Below are 24,476 nucleotides of genomic sequence, written 5' to 3' on the forward strand. Positions count from 1 at the left end.
TCAATAAGGGCATATTGGTATTTAAAATAAAATATAGTTGCTGATATCAGCAATTATAGTATATTCCTTAACAGTGACTGACAATAGGCGGTCAGAGAATAATTTGGTAAAACAGAGGGGGTGGTCTTAACATTGTGGCATTCTTTAAGGGGTGGCGTGGTAAATTTCCCTTATTATTATTAAAAGAAGAAGAAGAATAAGAGCCTAATCCTAAGTCAATGGTGTCGACTGCATGGATTTGTGTAAAACAAAATAGTGATGAAAATGTTAAAACAATAAAAATGAGAAATGGAAGTAAAAGAAAAGAAGCATAACCCAACACAGGCCAAAAAAATCTCAATTAAATGGGATTAAGTGTACATAGATCATTGCCCTCCAATCAGCTCTATCTGAGGTCATACTTGGGATAAGATTTAGATAAAATATGTCATTCTTCACTACTTATACTATGGTCATTTTATGTCTGCCACGAAGTGTTTTAACTCATTCAATTAGAATCAGATAAATCCTCTTTATTAGGACGTTTCAAAGCCTTCATTGAATATGACCATACCACCTTAAATGAATTTCTCGGAGCTTGTCATTGATTGGGGAAACTTCCAAATCAGCCCTAATAAGTTCTCTTACCTTCTTAGTTTTATTGCATATCAGTCCATCTCAACATTCTCATCTCTACTACTCATAGCTTTTTTTATGTGATACTTCTTAACTGCCAACATTCGTTCCATACATTATAGTTAGTTGTACAAAAATCTTATAGAATTTTCTTTTAAAATGTAAAGGAATACGTCAGTTATACAACACTTTGGTTGCACCTCTCCACTTCATCTACCCCACTTTAATTCATTGTAAAATGTCGTCCTCTATATCACATTTTTTATTTATGGTTGATCTCAGACATCTAAAATAGACACTTTGCGGTATCTCTTTCTCCTCAATTTTCACCATATCATCATTATCTATTAGTGTGACTAAAGTTACATATCATATACACCTCCTTTGATCTACTAATCTTAAAGCCTCTTGAGCTCTAACTTATCATTAATGCATGTTTTTTTCTCTCATCCACCAAACGATATCAATGGCAAACAACATACACCTTGAGACCTCATCTTGAGCTCTCTTGGTTAAATCTTGTATGGTAAGCACAAACAAATAAGGGCTTAAAGCTGATCCTTAATGTAACCCAATTACAATTGATAATTCATTACTTTCACAACCCACAAATCTCGCACTAGTCACCACGCCTTTATGCATATCTTTAATTATATCCACATATTTACTTGACACCAATCTCTTTACAAGAACATGTTAAATTAAATTTATAAACTTTTTAGTTTAATAAAAACCATACGAAGATCCTTCTTACAAGTTCTATGTCTTTCCATGAGCCTTTTTAGTAAGGAACTTTTGGCATTGATTTATCTGACATAAAACTAGCTTAATTCTTCGAAATATGAATCTTACGGGCTACAATAATCTTCTCCAATAAAACTACTTAAATTTACTTTAGATAAATAACAAAAATTCCTAAATGGCTATGAGAAGTTGAATTTTTTAGTATTACAGATTGTCTCATGAGCCGGAAGAATTGGATTTAATTGCACATGAACCTGCTCTTCTACGCTATGGATTAGTTATGAAAGAAGATTCATTTTAATATAAATGGTGCATGTGGAAGGTGCTCTTCTGTTATAATACTTCATATAAAACCCATTAAATAAAAAATTAATTGTTTGACTAAAAAGAAAAACAAAACTTGTATTGCTACCATGGTTTTGTTTTTTCTGCACCATAGCTTCTACGCTTTTGTCGTTATCGATGCAATGCGTGTTAATAGTCAGCTCCTCAAATCTAACAAGAAAAGAAGAGAGCTCCCCCAACAGTCGTGTAACTGCAAGCTCATGGCTTCATCTTCCTCTTCCCACCGACCTTCTTCTTATGATGTGTTTATCAATTTTAGAGGTCTAGATACTCGCACAAACTTTGTCAGTTTGCTCTATAATGCTCTAACAAAAGAAGGAATCAAGGTCTACAAAGATGACGAAGAACTCAGGGAAGGAGAAGAGATCTGCCCCTCGCTTCTAAGAGGAATCCAGGAGTCTAATATCTCGATTCCTGTATTCTCTAAAAATTATGCAGATAGCAAATATTGTTTGATGGAACTTGCTGAGATATGGGAGTGCCATTTATCTGACGGTCAAACCATTTTGCCCGTATTTATTGATGTTGAGCCACGAGATATTCGACATCAGACCCAGAGTTTTGAGGAACCATTTAAGAAACACCAGAGTAAGTGCAAGGCTATTGACGTACAGAGATGGAAGAAAGCATTGGAAGATGTGGGGAATCTAAAGGGATGGCCTCTCATGGGAGATGCAACCATTGAGTAAGTCTTATTCTCAAAAAATTATTTTCCTAAGATAGTCTTTCATGTACCGTGTTTTTATCTTAGGGGCTTATCTTCTTCTTCTTCTTTAGGATTGGTTTAAACCGGGATCTTGCAACTATTCAGAATTCCCAATTCACACTAACCATGAGAACAACCCACGGATGAATATATAAAGATCTATTTACATGCTTAAGACAACAAAAAACAAAATCAGCCTTCAACCTCAAAATATCCAATATATTTTCATTTTTTCTGGGACTTGGATAGTGGGATAGTGGGGTATAAAAATCATTCAGAAAGGTTATGAGCTTGCGATAGTGGAAGATGCAGTTCGAGGAGGAGAGAAGGCAGGAGGAGGCGGAGGAGATGGGGTTTGTGGTGGTTGTGTTGACCGGAAACAGAGAGGGGTTCTCAGGTGGAGAAGTCGGAAAGAGTAGACTCAAAGAGGCGGACGGAGCGAAGGTATTAGACATTTTTTCCTGGGTTTTTTGGGAGCCGAGGATGGGCTTTACTGCAACCCTCACTACCTGCGGTACATATGCACTCATCCTCATCTCTCACACATTCCCATTCAGTACCGTCTCATATTTCTTCTTACATTTCTCAGTTTGAAGTCAGTATAACTTCTACTTTTTGATCTAGCAGTATATTTAGGTGTATTTCCTTCTTTTTTAAACTATTTATCTTCTATCGTATTTAGTTTGGTTTTATTTGGAGCAAAATCATTGCTCATGAATTGTTCGATAAAATGCTGATTAAGAATAAGAGGATTCTAAAATTGAGAATGAATTTTAGTGGAACATGTATCCAAACAATATTCTCATTCTCACATGAGAATGCATTCTGTATTCTTGGAATGGGAATGCGCGTTCCCATTATGAGAATGCATATCAAACATAGCCTTAATACGCATTTTGAATGTGGATTGTCACCCCCAAAGACTTGAACAAAGCCCAAAACTGTCGTGTAACACACTAATGAACATTATAGCGGAAAGTGTGAAAAAAATAAATTAAACATCAACAACTGATTCAGAATCTAAGGAATCCGTCCCAAGCTAGTTTAAGTAATACAACCATCCTTAAAATGTATAGAATTACAATACCTTAAAAAATACATCAAATACTGTCTTTCCAAAGGAAAATTTCTTTTACTTCTATCTCAAATTTTACAACAGTAATTAGAACCATAGGTGGATAAAGTTTTGGCACTTTCTGTTGACTAGGGGGCGATGCTCAACTTCTCTTGGTCCTAGAGAGAGACGAGGAAGGGAAATAGGGGATTCATCTTCTACAGCTTAGAGCCTTCTGTTACAAAAGCCCTGAAGCTCGGAGATGAAAGAGGAGGGAAGGACTGGAGTCCATAAGACGGTTCGTGGTAAAGTGGTTTGACAAATTTACCCTTCTTCATTGGAAGGGGTCTCTACCAATTGAATCGAGTCATTTATTTTTGAGTCGGAAGACTTGGAACCACTATAAAGATTGAATGAATAGTGCTGATAAAAGGAGCCTTGGAAATCTGTGGTTCACATGGTTTATGATAGCTGAAATTCATATGCATTTTAATGTAAAAAAAAAAAAAAAAAAAAAAAAAAAAAAACATAATAGTTTAACCAAAAAAATAAGACTCGCCCTGACCAGGATTTACTAGACTGAGTCACCAGGTTTTGTAAAGAACGAGTCGAGTCGAAAAACCTGGCTTTTCAACTAAGTTGTGGACACAAAATCGTGGTCTGAATACAAAATTGTAGTTAGAGAACATCTTAACCTCATTAATATGTTTTCCGATTTGAAGTGAAATTTCCAGATTTAGGATTTCAAAGCAGAGGCTGATCCAAAATATAAACACAAGAATGTTTGTTCCAGGATAGGTTGTGGTTCAATGTTAATGTTCCATGATCCCTGTATTGTCAGTCCATATTTTACCTTATGAACCCATGATGTGTTTTTTCATAAAATAGATCAACTTTCTTCTTCTCTTTCGTATGATAGGATATCATGTTGCTATGCATGTATTTGTTTGATTCATCGTTTTAATGGTATCATACTTGATTATGGGTTTATAATGTTTTATGTCCTCTTCTTGTCTTGCTTGTAACATGTAGATGATGATGGCATGTTTATACTTGATAATGCCATGATAATATGATGTTTTCTGATTGTTATCTCTATTTCTTTCAATTTAGAATGGCTTTTCCTATTTTTAGGATTTTGTTTTTTATTATTTTTTCTATGCTTTTTTAGGTACCAAGGGAATTTTGATAATTTTACTGTCTTTTGCAGTACCTAAATTTTTATGCATTTTTCTTGTTTTCTTGTTGTGATGAGCATGTTTAGTCCTCTTTCATTTCTTTTGTTTTGTCTCGTGTTACTTGGTAGTATAGGTTTTCATCCCTATTTGCTTTCAGTATATTAATCTTTTGTTTTACAGTTAAACCTCCAGGTATGCGTTCCTTATCCTTATTTTTTATTTTCAGGCGTTTTTCTTTTATAGTATGGATAGCATGAGAGATTATTAATTCATCCCTGTCATCGAATTTTCCCAGATTTTCTTCCTTACTCTTTATAAAGCATCTTGATCCGAATACTTTGACATACTTCAGAGTTGCTTTTCCTCCAAACCACAACTTGGAGTTTTGTTCTTATGAGGCCTTATCATGCATCTATTCAGAATATGTACTAAGCTGTAGATCCCTTCTCTCTAGAACCTTTTCGCTATGTTATTCTTAGAAAGCATTGTTCTTGCGATTTGAAATGTTCTATTTTTCTTCTCCACTACTCCATTTTATTGAAGAGTCCTTGTAACTGAATATTGCATCCTGATTCTATGTTCATTGCAAGAATCAGAAAAAGCATTCCATGTAAATTCTTTGCCTTGATCTGATCTCAAACACTTGATCGATGGATCTCCTTGTCTTGTTCTCAACCCTTAAAACATTTTAAAACAGTCCAAGGCCTCCATTTTCTCCTTGAGAAACATTACCCATGTCATTATAGAGTACTCATCTATAATAAAATGAAATACCTCTCTCCACCAATGGCCTGTGTTCTAATTAGAACACACAAATCTGTGTTAATTAGATCTAGGAGTGTATTTTTGTATACTCCTTAAGCTTGTAAGTAGCTCTTGTTTGCTTCCCTTTTTGATATGGCCCACAATACGATTTAACGGAGTTTTGATCTTTTGAAGGTCTCTTACTGCTTCCTGTCTGCTCAACTTGGTTAAGTTCTTAAAATTGGTGTGCCCCCAATATTCTATACAATAACCAGTTTGCAACTTCCTATATCATCATAAATCTGTCATAACTTGCCTCTGACAAAGCATATAAGTTTCCGGGTATCCTTTTTCCTTGAGCTAGCAGGACCTTCCAATTTCCCACCTTTTTTAACAACACAAACTTCTTTGGTGAATTCTACTTCATTTCCAATATCAAATATTTAAGTTACATTGAGGAAATTGTACTGTAGGCCACTAACTACATTGTTGGACTTGATCATTCCACTGTTTAAATTTCTGAGTTTTTTTCTTCAATTTTTGGTCCATAATTGTTCCTAAGTCTAACAACTCCACCTTCAATTAGGTTAGGCTTAGAAAATTTTCTTTATCTCCTTACATGTGACTGGAGCACCTAGTGTGAACGACACACCAGATTCTATGGGATACCGTGAAGCACAAGGCATGAACCATTTTTGCACTTAGCCAATCATAAAATGCATGATAGCATCTCGGGAGCTTCTATCTGGCCAGAAACACTGCAAGCCACGGACTTGGAATCTTCGATGATGTGGCCACTCCCTGTAGTTCTCGATCCTAATTGGCCAATATTTTTAACATGAGCACCAAGGCCCTTTCACCTTTAATAATTCCTCCTATACCACTGCTCCACAATGCTCCTAGAATATTTGGGGTTTTCATACTTAGAATTTTTTGGGGGGTCATATCATTTGCATGTTGGCTCTCATGCATGGGCATTTGGGAGCAAGCCACAATGCCCATGGGCTGGCCAGGTCTCGGTTGTGCATGTGTGGTTACCATGCTAAGCGCGCAGGTCCTTGCTTGTCTGCCACCCAAACAAGCTACTGTCTTGCACGGCCAGTGTGCCTTGCCTATATCCACATCACCCATGTGCCACCTCACCAATCAACAACCCAACATCATTAGAAATGAAAACCAATTTCCCACCACTGCCACCTCATCGAGAATATTCTAGATCTATCATTAGAATTAAAATATTAGAATGATGATTCTCTAATATGCAAAATAACTAACATAAGCTAGGTCATACGTGTTGGGTCATTCCATTGATCCACATTACAATCCGAGAATAAAAATATGGCTTATATAATGGCATGTGGATGAGACGAGATGATTTCTTTTACTGTGATGTAGGAGAAAACCTAGACAACAGGCTTCCCTATAGGTGCTGTCCAAGTGGACAATATTGACTCACTAGGACCTAGTTTGGGGCTGGGATTGGTGGGGTAGCACAATACAATGACCGGCATTCATATATATATATGAATTAGAAAGCAATGCAACAACAACCAATAATAATCTAGACGGAAAAGCAATTAAACTACATAAATCTCAAACGGGAACATGGGGAAGGGAACATGGCAACGTACTGTAGTTTAAGCACAAATCAGTTCAAGGATCAAAGAGTAGGTATCATGCTTTTCCTCAAGTCATTCAACTGTTAAAGAGATGAACAGAATTTTTAACCACAGAAAATTAAATAGGTGAACAGCAGCAGTAGATTGTAAATTCAGAAGGGTATTTCAAAGGATAACAGAAAAAAAAAACAATAATGGCTTGAAAACAGATATTCAGATTTCAGTGGGAGGATAATGGGGAGATAATAAGCAGTCAATGGAGGTGGAATTGGGGGGGGGGGGGTGGTTTACTTACCTTATTACTATCTCGATCTGAGGAGAGAAGAAGAAGCTGAAGTCCTCCAAAACAGAGGTGCAGTCTACCTTATTTTGTGAAGGAAAATTCCAGCTTGATGATGAAGTGTTCAGAAGCATTCCGATGGGGCTTATGCAACTGAGATGGTCTTCAATCTGTTGTGTTCAGTAGCTGCAGCAGACATAACAGTAACTGAGAGAACAGAGACAGTGAAAGAGAGAGACGTGATGAGAGAGAATACCGAGAAAGAGAGAAGGGCGAGAGTGAGAGACGAGAAGAGGGAGGGGGCAGCGAGAGAGAGAAGTCGTGGGGTTTGGGGGCTGTCTTTTACTTTCAATAATATTCATTCATTAGGTTAAAATTGTGGCCAATGGACTTACATAAATAATGGGAAAATTACTAAAAGAAAAAGATTATCCTAAGAACAAATATTTCAGAAATAAAGGACTTTCTAAAAAAAAAAAAGGATAATATCTAGTTTCCTAATTATTTAAAACAACTAAATAAGAAGGCATAATAAAGTAAACTACTAAAATAAAAAAAGTGATCTGGTGGGGGCCTCAAAGATTGGCCAACTGGGGAGGAGAGAGGTTCGAACCCAGTGCTAGGAAGGCTGGTTCGACTCTTTCTCTTTCCTTCTTTTTCTTTCTTCTTTCTGCCTTCTTCTTTCTTCTAATTTTCCTCTGTGAGACTTTCCTCCAGCCAAATAGAATGCATACATGGATGGGTCTTGCGCCTATGCCGCTGGTATACGTGGATCTCCCCATCACACTGCAATTGCCAAATTCCTCATTATTTTGGCATAAAAGTCAACATTTTACACAGCTCTTGCCACTGCAAGAGCACAACTCTAACCCTCAACACCCCACAACTCAAAATGAATTAGTTTTGGTTGGAAGTAATAGCATTTAGAAGCACAAAGTGTATATTTTGCTACTTCAGTAGATTAACTCTGCTTCATTCAATAAAAAGAAATACCAGACAAACAACTAATATGAAATTGGAATGCTGCTAGAAAACAAAGCAATGAAGATTGGGGATTACTTTTTTTCTCAGCTAAAAGGTCATCTATATTAAAAGAGAACGAAGAAAAAAATACAAAAAGCTGGCTATGCCAGAAACAATCAACAATACCATCCAGACAACTTCTCCACCTTTTGCATGGCCATCAACAGGGAAGCCATCTAGAACACCAAAACCAAAAAGAACAACATTACCCCAATATAGCACCTACGTATCCTGGGTCTGCATAGGGCATCAAAATTGAGATCTTGAAGAACTGAAAATGGCAATGAGACCACAGGGGCAAACAATTCGTACTTTGCCGCTGACTTTGCAAGGTAATCTGCTATGGAATTTTCTTTCCGATAACAATGAGTGATTTTCCACTCAATATCTAACAAAAAGCTTTGTAAAATAGACCAACATCGCCACACAAACCAAGGGACAACACCCTTCCTCACCATAACCACTATCGCCGTTGCATCACATTCGATCCAAACCTTTTGCAACTTGAAGCTCTCTAGCCTTCTCCAACCCCAAAATCAAAGCATGAAATTCTACCTCAAAATTTGTGGACACCCCGAGAAAAGCTCTGAAGGATGAGATCACCTAAGCATTGATATCACTGATAACTCCTCCAACACCCACCTTCCCTGGGTTTCCAAAAGAGCACCCATCTACATTTAGTTTAACCAAATTTTATTGGGGAGCACACTAGAACACTTCTACCATAGCTTGTGATTTGTAAGGGGGAACAAAGATCCCTAACCTTCTTGAGCACAGTTAATCAGAGACATGCCATTCTCCCTTAAAATTAGGAGCCAAATTCCTGATCTTTCCCAAAACCAAAGTGAAAATTTGCTTAAGATTTCTGGTCACACCATTAAAAATATTCTAGCATTTCTTTCAAGCCATATGAAGAATGGAATCAACACAAAACCCGAAAGCCATGCTTCATTTGAAGATTGGGGATTACTTCAAATGAGAAGCAAAACAAATTTAGCAGCTTGAAGTTTAGCCAAGTAAGAAGTTATCAGACTAAAGATTAGTCCTAATCTTGGCCAACCGACTGTATCATGTTTAGCTCCTAATCTTCTTCAGTTTCTTATGTAATTTATTTTGATTGTGTCGCATTATTGCTGCATTCAATGAATGATATGTGACACCCAAGAGAACAGCTAGTGTATGGGACTGACCTGGTAGTGCATCCATTGAAAGTAACCTGATAGATCCTATCTTTGCTATTTGTGATGAATCCCTATTACATTTTATTATTCATGACCTCCCCCTAGCATGCATTTCATGACGCAAATTTAGACTAGTTTGTGGAGTTAGGGATTTTTTTTTTCTTCTTTTTATTTTTAAGTTTGTTTTAGGTGGTTTTTGCATCCTCCCAACGTCAACTTGAGGTCAATATTATTGAGCCAATGTCATGGATCTTGGGCTCAAATCTAGGTTCGCCCTGGTTTATTTTATATGGACCATAGGTCTATTTTCCTTAGACCCAAGGGTTAGAATGCTCTTTTAACCTCTATGCCATTGGACCATTCCCTTGGGTCATGGATTTGAGGTTCAAGTCAGTTTGAATTAGATAGACCCACTTTCATTTGGACTTGGACCTTTATCAACTGAACAAATTCTCTTCATTTCGAGTGAACCTCAATTCAAAATCTTTTCAAATTTAGTCCACCCTAGGAAGGAATGTCCACACTACGCCAAGAACCAAGATATATGATATTGAATTTTAGAAGGTATCTCTACCCCACAACTATTTTTTTTTTTAATACCAAAATGGTTAAAATTGATTGGAAACAATAAAGTATTGTAAACTATACCAACTAGTATTAGAACCAATGATTTAAAAAGAAGCTGACCACACCTGGGATATGAAAGTTAAAAGTTAGCTAGCAACAGTAGGTGTGTGATTTTGTAGTCATAGCAAGCAATTATTGTTAAAAGAGATTCTCACAATGAAGAGAAATTTGTGATTTCTATTTTTATATTAAACTAGAATACTAGTCCCACCATGAAAATCCACATACTCATACATTTTTGACTCGAATTAAATACTACATACAAAAAGGAAATTAACTGCCATAAAATTACCTTGAGTAGCTTATACTTTGACTTATCAAATTAGAATTACAAATTTTCTAAAAAGAAAAACCTAGTTTACCTCCTATCTATATTCTTTCTCGATTGGGCTGAAACCAATGTTGGATGGTCCACCAAAGGTTGATGTACTCTCCTTTCTACATGTGGAGGAACAAGGTATCAATAATTTTGGTCGTCATTATGCTTTAGCATGCATTATGTAGGTAATATGTATGGCTACTTGTGAGAGAAATTTAAAATTAAAATACCAGCCCGCTATTTCCTCAACTCTGTACATATTGGAATCCTCAATTTCTACCCATACTTAATTCTCATTATTAGTGCTTTCCATTTTTTTTTTTTTTTTCATTTCTGTAGAAAAATTGAGTAATCCCTTCTTATTTTTGTAGTAGAGATTTATATATCGTTAATTATTATCGTGATTTACCTTTTACCATGAAAATTGCAGGGATCAATCAAATTTAGTCGAGTTAATTGTTCAAAGGATTTTGAGAGAACCAAGTAGCTCCCCCTTGGGCGAATGCAAACACCCTGTTGGAATAGACTTCCACATAAATAAACTACTTTCTTTATTAAATATTGATTCCAATGGTGTACGCTTTGTGGCAATATGTGGCATGGGTGGCCTCGGAAAGACAACTATCGCAAAGGCCATTTACAATTGCATTTTTAAAAGATTTAATGGGAGTAGCTTTCTTACAGATGTGAGAGAAGAAGCATCACAAGGAGATAAGGGTTTGGTTTCCTTACAAAATCGACTTCTTGAAGATATCTTGAAAAGGGGCCACGACGTGAGAATTGTTTCTCAAGGATCAGAATTGATAAGAAGACTGCTTAATGGAAAAAAAGTTCTTCTTATTCTTGATGATGTGGATGATCATTTACAGCTTGATGTATTGGCTGGTGGAATCAATTGGTTTGGTGAAGGAAGCAGGGTCATCATAACAACTAGAGATGACCAAAGTTTGAATGCTCATAAGGTTGATAAGGATATTCAAATATACAAGCCTGAAGGACTGGATTTTGAGAATTCCCTTCAACTTTTAAGTTTGTATGCCTTTTCAAAAAGCGAACCTCCGGAAAAGTATAAGCAGCTTTCACATAAAATTGTACAATATGCTGAAGGGCTACCCCTAACTCTAGAGGTGTTAGGTTCTTTTTTATTTGGCAAAGAGAAAGAAGAATGGGAAGATACAATAGAAGGATTGAAAGATATCCTTGATAATATGGTCTCTGGAATGTCTATACAAAGCTATGATGAGAAGGTTGTTGCAAAGTTGATGATAAGTTACAATAAACTAAGTGATCATGCAAAAATTATATTTCTTGATATTGCATGCCATTTTATTGGATTTGAAGCTGAAAAAATAAATCCAATATGGGAAGCTTGTGAGTTGCGTCCAAGATTAGCCATAAAGGAACTCACTCAAAAGCACCTCCTAAAGATTGAGGCTTATGGGACATTGAGGATGCATGATCAACTTAAATTCATGGGAAGGAGAATTGTCTCAAAAGGCAGCCATGGGGACCCTGCTAAACGTACCAGATTGTGGTCTGAAGATGAAATCCTAAAAGTATTAGAAAAAAGCATGGTAAGTTACATCTTTTTCTTATTGATCTTTTATTATAAATAATCACAAAATTCCTAACATGGGATGTCACTCTATATGATCGGGGAAAAAAAAAGCAGCCAACATAAATATGGGTTCGAGTCTAAGCAAACGCATAGTGCAAAAATGCGAAGGTTGGGACCAACTTTAATCTGCCCCTCCTAGAATCATAAGGAACTAGGACTAGCATGGGGGGAATTGTTTGTCAAGATATATTACTATATAACAGAATGAACCAAGTACAATAAATATAAAGAGCATTAATTAAGGTTCTACATTTTTATTTATTTATTTATTTTTGGGTTATGCTTGTATCAAATTTTGTTTACTTGGAATATAAATTTTCTGGTGTAGGGAACTCAAATGGTTGAAGGTATCTTCCTTCCGCGTGAAGTACATATAGATGATTTAAGCTTTGAAGACTTTGAGAAGATGCCCAATTTAAGAATGCTTGAAGTTGACAGATTCTACCTCAATGGGGATTTTTCACATCTTCCTTCTCGATTAAGATGGTTGAGTTGGTGGAGGTGCCCTTTAGAAATTCTACCAGCCAATTTTTATCACGAGCAACTAGTGCATCTTGATTTAACAAATAGTCATATCAAACTAGCTTGGAATGATAAACCTCAAAATAAAAATAAGGTATAGTATAACTGTATTTTTATTTTTTCATTTGTTTTATTACCAAGGGCAAGTGTTCTTTGTCCGTGGGCGGCCTCTGTGCCAAGACATAAGGGGACGTCCCAGGATGGGCACGGTGGTCATTGCACACCCCCTGTGTCTATGGTGCAGGGGCCGCTCCTGGACAGAAAACTGTCCCTATTATCAAATTTTGAATGGAGAGTTATATTTTATATCATTTCTTTGTTGACAGAGGTTTAAAAAATTGAAGGTTCTTATTCTTGAAGGATGTTCTCTTCTCTCAGACTCTCCACACTTCTGCTCATGGTTTCCATACTTACAAAGATTGGATCTCACGGACTGTAGTTCTCTTTTGGAACTCCCAGATAGTATTTGTCAAATTGCTTCAATCAAAACTCTTATTCTCAAAAATTGTTTTTCCATCAACAAGTTGCCTATGTCCATAGGAAACCTAAAAAATTTGGTTAAGCTTTCGGTAAGTGGGACGAAAATTGAAGAACTGCCTGATGGTGTAGGTCAGCTAGAGAAGCTTGAGGACTTAGATGTTTCAGATTGCCACAAACTGGTGAAGCTACCAACATCAATGGGTAGAATGAGGAGTTTACTTCACTTTGAACTGTCTGATACTATGATTGTAAAAATACCAGATGATTTTTCAAAGGTCTTGAGCATAGAGGTGTTAAGAATGCGCATGGTGGAGCTAGATGATCAGACAGACTACAAGAGACTCCAACCACTGTCGTATGGTATGAGTGTTTTTCCCTCTCAGCTTCAGGAGCTATATTTGAAAGGCTACATGAACCTTCGATCTCTCTCAAAGCTTCCCTCGACTTTAACTTGTCTGGAAGTTAAGAAGTGTATTTCGCTGCAGATAATTTCAGATCTATCACACTTGGAAAGGTTGAAGGAATTATTTCTTTATGATTGCAAATCATTGGTAAGAATAAGATTACCTGATTTGTCAAACATGAAAAGATTTAAAGTGAAGGGTTGCTCCAAATTGAGAGAATTAGGGATTAGAAATTGTGAAAATATAAAGATTAGCAATTGTGAAAATCTAGAGGAAATTCACGGCCTCCTCGAAGGAACAGAATCCTTGGAAAAGTTAGAAGTGAACGATTGCCCCAAATTAACGGAGTTACAGAATTTGTCAAACTTGAAAAGATTGAGGGATTTAAGAATTAGACGTTGTGCAAACCTAAAGGAAATTCAGGGCCTCGAAGCCCTGGAAGAGTTGAGATTGGCAGGTTACCCCAAATTAACAGACTTACCTGATATATCAAACCTGAAGAGATTGAATAAAATATATGTTTTTGATTGTTTAAATCTTGAGAAAATTCAATGCTTGGGAGGAGCAGAATCTTTGAAAACATTGAAGGTGTGGAATTGCGACAAATTAACAAAGACAACGAGGAAGATAATTGGGCAGGTACTTTTATCTATATCTTTCTCTCTGTTTTGAACTTTAAATTGAGCTTTATATGTAGGACTGCTTTAATAAGAAGAGGTCCCTCTTTATATGCAGGGAAGACTTGTACATAATGTTGGCAAAAGTGGTCGAAGTAACCATGAGGGCTCACCAGTTCTGTGTGTTGTTTTTGGATTCACTTCTAAGAATCAAGTGAAAGTTGTGGCCGGTGAGCTAGTAAACATCACTCTTGCGATTCGCACTCGTATCCGTTGGAGAGGAGAAATAAGGATGTGTCATCATTCAATTAGAGTGGAGGACATTGAATTCTCTAATGAGCGAGACATAATCTACATCCACCATTTCAAAGGGTTTAATTGGTTAGGGTTTCCATTGGAAAGCAAAGATTCTATTGAGGGATTAGTTGTAAGGATATTGAAAGTATTCAGGCACCCAGATATTTGCCTTTTCGATACGGTTGAACCCGGCGCCCATGTGAAATTCTGTAAGGTGTTGTTCGAAAACGAGGAATTAGAGCAGCAAATGCCTAACCAACAATCCAGTGCTATGTTGGTAGCAGATTTCTTCATATGGTCAGATGCTGATGATGATGATGAAGAAATGGAGGAAGTAGAAGATGCCGACAAAGAGGAGGAGGAGGGGGAAGAAGATGCTGTTGATGATGATGATGAAGAGGTGGAGGAAGAAGAAGATGCTGATGATGATGAAGAGGTGGAGGAGAAAGAAGATGCTGACGATGAGGAGGTGGAGGAGGAGGGTGGGTTGAAGGCAGCTAGCAACTATGTCGAAGCTTGTCTTGATGAGGAGGACAACAAGGCAGGTCGTTCAGGGGTATGCAATTGCTTTGTCGCAGTGAATGCTGTCTGGGATGGATTCTGTAACTGTTTCAGTAGAGGGTTTTTGTGATAATGGTCCTTCACTGATATATAGCCACCCTGAGTTCAATAATTTTCTCAAGTAACAATGGTTATGGTGGTTTTATTATTTTGGCGAGATATGTTACTGGTGCCAGCTAAATACCAAGCAGAACCTGCAGGTTAGTTTGATTCTGCATACATTCTAATTTAACATTTAAGAGATTATCTGATTACATATGTTTATTGATGCCCTCAGCTTGATCAATGTGTCACACAAGTCATTTCTTCAGGACGTACACCACGCCGTAGCAACTAGTGGGATCGAAGAAGTTGCACAAGTGTGTCTCTGTTCCTGGTGCATGCTTTTATAGTCTGAAGACATGGGACGATCTCTGCAACTCAGCTCTTCATAATATGGAATTCCATGAGAGCTCTTGCAAAAAAATTAGTTATAACCTAAATCATTTTCATCTTTATGTACTTTATCAGGTTTTCTTCATGATGGGAAGAATATGGACAGGAAAGATAGAGAACTATAAGTTCTTTCTACTGGAATATTCTTTTCATGACTGCTTGTTGGGTTCTAAAATAGTTCCAATCATTGCTACTTTTAATTCAATAAGTTTCAGAGTTTCTGGTAGAAATTGACCAGTTTAATGTTTTACTGGGCTTCTGTAGTCAGGTCTCATCTTAGAGAACATTTAGAGTTTGAAATGCAATCTCATAAATTTGTATCTCATAATTTAGATTGTTCCTATATTTGCTTCATGGTGTAGAACTTCTAGGCTTTGTAACAGGATTCAAACATAAAGTATTTAGGTTTTTGAGAAGAATTTGATTTTGAATGCCACAGTTTGGGCTTTATTTGTTTTGAGTTCAAAGGCCCTGGATTGGGATTAAGGACCCTGTTTCGTTCTTGGCAAAAGAAGCATGAGGGCTTACAATATGCTAAGTTATCAATATCTGGTTGTAGATTGAAGTATTCAAGGGTTTATGTTGAGGATATTGTGAACTAAGTTCAATTGTTTGTTGCTCATGCAATGCTAGCTGTATAGGGTCAGAGTGGATGAACTCTGGCCTTGGTCTAAGCTTCCTACGGTACTCCTGGAATTCATTGTGTCGTGTCTGTGCCTCAAAAGATTATTTTTGCTTGTCCTGTGTTTGTAAGTTGGTGTAATCAAGTTCTTTGACCCTTTACAGGGCAACTTCTATTTGATCTGCTGAATTGAGAGCTGACCCTTGGAACTCCTTAACTTCTTGTGATTCTGAGACCCATTTATCCTCTTGGACGAATTCTAATTTTGAAGCTTGCATGTTAAGCACAATCCTTTATAGCTTGGCTGACATGGTTTCTGCTTAGTCTTCAATTGAAAAACTACCAATTGGTTCCTCTATTGCCATTGAACTGCTAAGAGATGAAAGCCCAACTCTATAGGTTCTCTCTCTTTTCCTCGAGATGAAACTTGCATTTATAGACATGTCTCAATGAAAATGACAAAAAAGGGTTCAAGATTCAATATTGCTCCGATCTTATAGTTGCGAAATGAAAGCACTGGCTTAGATTCCGTATTTTCCTATCTTCACCTTCTACCTTGTAACTCTTAATTCTATTTCACTGGTGTGTAGGAACGAGGTTCCTACTGAAGGGTAAACAATTGTCCTGGCAGGCCAAAAAATGGAATTCCTCATTTTTTTTATATATCTAGCCATGTCTTCAGGGTCTTGATAAATTTCATGTTCGGTTATTAGTGCTCCTAAGTTGATATAAACCTATAAAAAAAGTGATATAAATAGTCCATTGTATTAATAACTCTCATTACATGACAGACCGTAGATTTGTTGTGCAACATTGATTCTTAATTTGCACAACACTTGTTATGTTTGTCTCGAATTCTTGACCTATTTCGAATTAAAGATTGACCAATTTTGATATATTTTGGTGGCAACTCGAAAGAGATTCTTTTTTTCTTGAGATCTAGATGGTAGTAGAGGGGGTTGCCCAGCATTGATCTCGTATGGTGTGTAGGGGCGTATCCTCCGTGGTACGGTGCGAACCAACCGACCGTGAGGAGTATATATATATATATATATATATATGTACTATTGTCTTGTTGAGCAAGCATCATAAGATTTAGGGGTTTTTCGTTTTAGGGTTTTTGAGTGAATATTCTTGCTGCAAGTTTGGGTATTCTTGAGAGATCTCTGTTGTAATCTTCTTCAAATATATAGTGAATCCCCTTCTTCTTTGATTGAGGACGTAGCATACTACATTAGAGTGCGAACCTTGTTAAATCTCTATCTTGTATGAATCTATGTTTGTTTTCTTCGTATTTATTGGTGTTTGTTCTGACAACACTATTTTTAAGTTGGTGAAACATAGTGCGTTCATGGTAAGGATTTAGTTCTCAATATTGATACAGATACCGATATCAATATATCGATATGATACTGATTTGGATCAGTTTGTATCGGTCACTTTTGCCCCTTGCTTTTGAAAAAAACTATATTTTTTTGTACTGCTAATTTAACCTGAAACAATACGAATAACCGATCCAGATCAGTCAAGTATTGAGTATCGATCTCAACTGATACTAATACCGATATTTGAAACCATGGTTCATGGTGCTCGATCCATCAACAATATCTTTTGTTAATTTGTCCAGGATCAGACCAGACTGGTCAATCTTTTTTGGGATGGGTGGTGTCCCGGCCCATCTGTCTCCCTTGTACTAGTAAATACTTCTATGGTGATAGTCCCAACCAGTTAAAAATATTCAGAAGTATAGCATGTAAGATTTCTTATTAAGTGGGCTAGCATAGTCAAAGATTTGTTTCCAAAACCGGTTTAGTGGTGTTGACTAAAGATGGAGTAAGCAGAAAGAATCCAATATTATTGGCAAGTGATCTCTATGGAAATATTGGATTCTATTAGCACACCTTAATGGTATGAAATATTTATTACTATGTGTGGATCTAAGGTATTGTTTCCTTAATGGGGAGGAAACCCTAATTTTATTGCAGGGTTGGTCCCTACCCTCACCCCTATATATAGTTATCACTGACCCATTAAGTGAAGCTAACAATCAAAAGGCATAAGGAAAAGAGGGTAGACCAGACCAACATTGATCGTGTTGTACAAGGAGCATACAAGAAGACATTGAGGAATTCTTATTCTTCAACCATGGATTCAGGTATGCCTAAAACATGTATTTTATAGTGTTTGTCGTGCATGCTTATCGATCTTCATGAATCGTTCCGTATCTGTTTTTTTCTTTCAATGGTATCAGAGCCTCGTTCATGAAAAATCGATCGGCTATACCACCAGTAATAAACATCAATTTTTTCTCCTCGAGTCGTTTTGTTTTGAAGAAACAAGAAAAATAATATATTATTACTAAAGATAAAACTTACAAAGTTTTATTTAAAAAAAAAAAAAAGTGACAAAAGCAGTTGCTTTTTACGGTTTGGTTGTTAAAAAAAAAAAAAAAGTAACAAAAGCAAGTACGTTGTTTTCGGTTTTGTTTAAAAAAAAAAAAAAAAAAAAAAAAAGCAAAAAGCAAATGTGGCTTTTTGGTTGCTTTTTACGGTTTGATTTAAAAAAAAAAATAAAAAAAAAAAAGGTGACAAAAGCAAGTACGGTAGATTGCTTTTACTGTTTTGGTTGTTTAAAAAAAAAAAATGACAAAAAGTAAAAGGTAAGTACAGTTTTATTTGAAACCGTGTTTTGGTTGTTTTAAGATAAAATAACATAGAAAGGTGTCATGAGTTTTAATTGGTTGACTCATAACAGAATCATAAAGCATAATTATTTACAGATTTACTTTTTGTGACATTTGGTTTAGTCACTAGCACATTAAATATATAATTTTGTTATTTCATATTAATTCTTGTGCTATTTGATTCAGTCACTATAGGAATTATTATGCAACCCATGATGTTGTTCTGATCTGTCATAATAGGAACACTTATGATTTTATATATTAAAATTTTATGTGCTTTTGTTTTTCATATTATTATTCAGTAATTCTTTGATGGAAAATTATTAAAAATATAATGGGCATACAGTTACAATCCAGGTCTATGGAGTTTTCGTAACTTTAGAGATTAGACTTCCACTTAGTGGGCTAATTCCTAAAGATGCAGAATCACTATAGACCATCCAGATGGATTGCAGTCAAGAAAGCCATATGACGAACGATGTGCTCTTGCCAACACAGGTGAGTCTTCGTTTGGTCGGTTTTGCTTGATGGTGTGAGGGTGACGTTTTGAGCTTCACTATTTTGGAGGTTCTTGTCTTGCCACCACAGGTGACGGAATCTACAATATGGTGTTGTTTTTTGGGCGTCTCGCCTTACATGTGAAAGATTTCACTGCATGTTGGGCGATCTTGCCACCACAGGTGTGACCCCAATGATGCTGGATCTTTTCCCAGTTCATGTTTTTCATACAATTGTTAAAATTGGTATTGGGATAAATCTGATTAATAAGCCCTAATTAGTCAGTTTTCATTATATTATTGGGATGTTGATATGCTTTTGGTTATTGCATATTGTATGTTTTGGTAAAATTTTGGTAATTATGATTGCCAGCTATGACTTCCCAATTATCTTCCATCAAAGTCCTGAATGGTTCCAATTTTGAGGAGTGGATAGACTCTCTTACTGTGTCTCTTGCAATCATGAGACTCGATTATGCCCTGAGAACTGATAAACCCCCCGAGCCCACAACTGAGAGTGATGCTACTGCAAAAGCACTTTATGAAAAGTGGGAGGAGTCCAACAGATTGTGCCTGATTGTTATGAAGCATACTATGGACAAGACCATTAAGAAAAGTGTGCCTTCGAAAGAAAATGCTAAGGATTTTCTTGCAGCTGTTAATACAAAGTTTACCAAATTTGATAAGGCTGAGAAGGGAACATATTTAGAGTGGTTCTCATCCACTCGATATGATGGCACAAGTGGAGTACGTGATCACATTATGAAAATGACCAATTATGCTGCCACATTGGGCGAGATGGAAGTGAAGATATCTGATTCTTTCCTTGTGTGGCAAATTATGCAATCACTTCCATCATCATTTGATACTCTTAAGACCTCCTATAATGCACAAAAATTGGAGTGGAATCTTGAGGACATGACTTCCATATTGGTACAGGAAGAGGAAAGAAAGAAGAAGGAAAAATTTAACTCTGCTTATTTTGTTTCCAATAATGGGGGTAAGAAGAAATTCAAGAAAAATTGGAAAGGCAACAAGCAAGAAAAATCAGGAAAAATAGAACAGAAAACCGATCAGAATCTGAAACCAAAGACTAAGGCTTTTAAGGGAAAATGTTTCTTCTGCAAAAAGGATGGACATATGAAGACAGATTGCTATGGCTATAAGAAATGGCTTGAAAAGAAAGGTACATCTTTAGCTCTAGTGTGTCTTGAATCCAATCTTGTAGATGTTTCCCCTGATTCGTGGTGGATTGATACTGGAGCAACTATTCACATCACTAATTGTTTGCAGGAATTAAGAAGCAGGAGGAAACCAAGTGAGGGAGAGATGATGATTTACATGGGAAATGGAGAGAAGACCAAAGTTGAATTTATAGGAGTAGTTAGATTACTTTTATCCACTGGTTTTGTTTTGAATTTGAATGATGTGGTTTATGTACCATCGTTTAGACGAAAACTTGTTTCGGTATCTAAACTTGACAGTTGTGGTTACACTTTTAATATTGGTAATGGAAAACTTACTCTCTATTCTGGTTCTCTTATGGTTGGATCTGCCTTGTTATATGATGGTCTTTATAAATTTGATTTGGATATTAGTTCTTCCAAATATGCCAACAGTTCTTCTGTTATAAATTATGTGGTTACAAATCCTAAACGTGCTAGATTGGATGAAAATTCTTCTATGTTGTGGCATAAACGTTTAGGACATATTTCTAAACAGAGGATAGAACGATTGATTAAGGATGGTACACTTCCTCAATTGGATTTTTCAGATTTTGGAATTTGTATTGATTGCATTAAGGGGAAACACACTAGAGCTAAAAAGAAAGGTGCAACCAGGAAGGATGAAGCATTGGAGCTGATTCATACTGATATTTGTGGTCCATTCACTCCTACTACCATGGGTGGATACAGATATTTTATTACTTTCATAGATGATTTTTCCCGTTTTGGTTTTATTTACCTTATTCAAGAAAAATCTGAATCCTTAGATGCTTTCAAAGTTTTTAAAGCAGAGGTAGAACTTAAAAGGGAAAAGAAGATAAAAAGTGTGAGATCTGATCGAGGTGGAGAGTTTTATGGTAGATATGATGAAACTGGGCGTAACCCTGGACCATTTGCCAGATTCTTACAAGAATGTGGTATTGACGCTCAGTACACTATGCCTGGTTCACCTGAGCAGAATGGGGTGGCTGAAAGGAGAAACCGTACCCTTATGGATATGGTGAGAAGCATGATAAGTAATTCAACTTTACCTGATTTCTTATGGGGTGATGCTTTGAAAACAGCAGTATATATTTTGAATAAAGTGCCTAGCAAGTCTGTTCCCAGAACTCCCTATGAATTGTGGACTGGTAAGAAGTCAAATTTATCTCATTTTCATATATGGGGATGTGCTGCAGAGGTGAGACCTTACAATCCTCAGATGAGGAAGCTTGATCCAAGGACCATTAGTGGTCATTTTATCGGTTATTCTGAAAGATCAAGAGGATATAGATTCTATTGTCCTACACATTCTACTAGAGTAGTGGAATCAAATCGGGCAGTTTTCTTTGAGGATGATTTAGATTTTCAGTCTGCTCAACCACGTAACTTTGTTTTTGAGGAGGAACGTGTTCTTGTACCTATGCCTGTGACACTGCCGTCTACTGTATTACAGCCTCACATTGAACAAGAGAATGTCCCCACTCACGAACCTGTGCAACCTATAGTGGTTGAGCCTGCACCCCCTGTTGTTGATGAGATTCAGGACCATATTGTTGCTGATGTTCCCTTGAGGAAATCAGAGAGAACTCGTAGGCCTGCCATATCTGATGACTATGTTGTTTATTTACAAGAACATGAGTTTGATATTACTTTGGATTCAGATCCAATCAGTTTTGACCAGGCTGCCAATGATCCCAATTCATCAATGTGGATGTTTGCCATGCAAGATGAATTGAATTCTATGTCTGTTAATGATGTTTGGAATTTGGTTGAATTACCAAAAGGATGCAGACCGATTGGTTGTAAATGGATTTTCAAGACCAAACGGAACTCTAAAGGTGAAATTGAGCGTTACAAGGCCAGACTTGTAGCAAAAGGATTCAGCCAGAGAGAGGGCATAGATTACAAGGAAACATTCTCACCAGTCTCGACAAAAGATTCTTTCAGAATCATCATGGCTTTAGTTGCACATTTTGATTTGGAACTTCATCAGATGGATGTCAAAACAGCTTTCCTAAATGGAGATCTTGAAGAGGATGTTTACATGCAACAACCCCTTGGCTTCAGGCAAGCTGATACAGAGCACCTTGTGTGCAAACTTAAGAAATCTATTTATGGTTTGAAACAAGCATCTAGACAGTGGTATCTTAAGTTCGATGAAGTTATCACTTCTTGTGGTTTCAAAGAAAATCTTGTGGACCAGTGTATTTATCTGAAGATCAGTGGGAGTAAGTTCATTTTCCTTGTGCTTTATGTTGATGATATTCTTCTTGCCAGCAATAATGTTGATCTTTTGCATGAGACAAAACGATTATTATCAAGTCACTTTGATATGAAGGATCTTGGTGAGGCCTCTTATGTTTTGGGCATTGAGATTCATCGTGATAGGTCTTGTGGCGTTCTTGGTTTGTCTCAGAAAGGTTACATTGAGAGGATATTAAAAAGGTTTAATATGTTAGCATGTTCCCCTAGTAAGGCTCCAGTTGTAAAAGGGGACAAATTTGGCAAGTCTCAATGTCCACAGACAGAATTGGAGTGCAATCAGATGAAGAACATACCTTATGCATCTGCTGTTGGTAGTTTGATGTATGCTCAAGTTTGTACACGGCCTGACATTGCCTATGTTGTTAGTGTACTTGGGAGATATTTGAGCAACCCTGGTGAAGCGCATTGGGTAGCTGCTAAGAAAGTCATGAGATATTTGCAGGGCACTAAGGATTTTATGCTTACTTATAGAAGAACCGATTCACTTGATGTAGTCGGTTACACTGACGCAGATTTTGCTGGATGCCTAGATGACCTCAAGTCTACTTCTGGATATGTTTTTGTGATGGCAGGTGGGGCTATATCTTGGAAGAGTGTCAAGCAGACACTCACTGCATCTTCTACTATGCAAGCTGAGTATGTGGCATGTTATGAAGCCACTATTCAAGCTTTATGGTTAAGGAATTTTATCTCAGGGCTACAGATTGTTGACTCTATATCTAAACCATTGAGGATGTTCTGTGACAACTCCGCTGCGGTACGTTTCTCTCATAACAGTAAAAGTACTTCAGGCTCTAAACACATTGACATTAAGTATTTTTTGTCAGAGAGAAAGTTCAAGAGTCACAGATTACAATGGAGCAGATTGCTACAGAAAACATGATTGCAGATCCTCTTACTAAGGGCTTGACTCCAAAAGTCTTTCAAGAGCATGTCACTAATATGGGACTTGTTAGTTCTTTTGATGCATTTTATTAGTGGGAGTTTTGCTCAATATGTTTGCATTTGACTTTCAGTTTTATTTTATATGATGCATTATTATTGTTCTCAAGAATATATATGCATTTTTATTATGGCCATTTGTTTATGTGTATACACTTATCTATTTGCCTCCTACAGAAAATTGAGGTTATATGTGGTGTATTTACCTCATTCGGTATCTGAGGTTCCAGTCAATACACATACATCCAGTCGCTAGCAAAGCCTCGTTTGATTGAGGTCTAGTGCTAGTGTTGTGGGACATCCGGACCCAGTCCCAATGAGCTTCTTTGATTGAAGCTTAAGCGTTTGGGAGACGCTTGTAGTTAATGAGACCTTCGGTATCTGTCTCATAGGGCTCATTTGGTTTTCGAGCCAGGACCAATTTGGAAATAGACATGATGATCACTATAGCATGTTATTTCCATACCACACTTTCATACTGCTCAGCCCAAGTCGGTGATGTTATGAGCACTTTGACGTGTGTGGTCTCATATCGCTTTAGATGTGATGATCAATACGGTTGGGTGTTTGTAATTCTCATTCGGACCAAGGCATTTGGTTTAAGGTGCACTCCATTCGACACTGTTTTGTTTGTGGCCACATTCAGTTTATCTAAACCGGAAAGTCGTTTTAAATAAATTTTAAAATCTAAAACTTGTGACATATGCTGCCCAAGTGGGAGATTGTAAGATTTCCTATTAGGTGGGCTAGCATAGTCAAAGATTTGTTTCCAAAACCGGTTTAGTGGTGTTGACTAAAGATGGAGTAAGCAGAAAGAATCCAATATTATTGGTAAGTGATCTCTATGGAGATATTGGATTCTATTAGCACACCTTAATGGTATGAAATAT

General features: G+C 36.8%; 1 protein-coding gene across 3 annotated transcripts; it reads left to right on the forward strand.

Moving 5' to 3' along the window:
* The first annotated feature begins 1,869 nt into the window (after positions 1–1,869).
* Positions 1,870–15,817, forward strand: LOC122078757 (disease resistance protein RUN1-like). 3 transcript variants are annotated; one of them, XM_042644873.1, is made up of 6 exons: positions 1,870–2,389; positions 10,866–12,009; positions 12,382–12,669; positions 12,902–14,098; positions 14,195–15,134; positions 15,212–15,817. In XM_042644873.1, the coding sequence occupies exons 1-5, from the start codon at positions 1,905–1,907 to the stop codon at positions 15,002–15,004; spliced, it is 3,924 nt and encodes a 1,307-aa protein (XP_042500807.1). In that variant the 5' UTR covers positions 1,870–1,904; the 3' UTR covers positions 15,005–15,134; positions 15,212–15,817. The 3 variants fall into 3 exon arrangements, with proteins under 3 accessions (XP_042500807.1, XP_042500809.1, XP_042500810.1); XM_042644875.1 differs by having other exon boundaries at positions 15,234–15,817; XM_042644876.1 differs by having other exon boundaries at positions 15,246–15,817.
* The last annotated feature ends 8,659 nt before the right edge of the window (positions 15,818–24,476 follow it).

This window comes from Macadamia integrifolia, chromosome 5, assembly GCF_013358625.1.
Source record: "Macadamia integrifolia cultivar HAES 741 chromosome 5, SCU_Mint_v3, whole genome shotgun sequence".
Classification (NCBI taxonomy): Eukaryota; Viridiplantae; Streptophyta; class Magnoliopsida; order Proteales; family Proteaceae; genus Macadamia; species Macadamia integrifolia.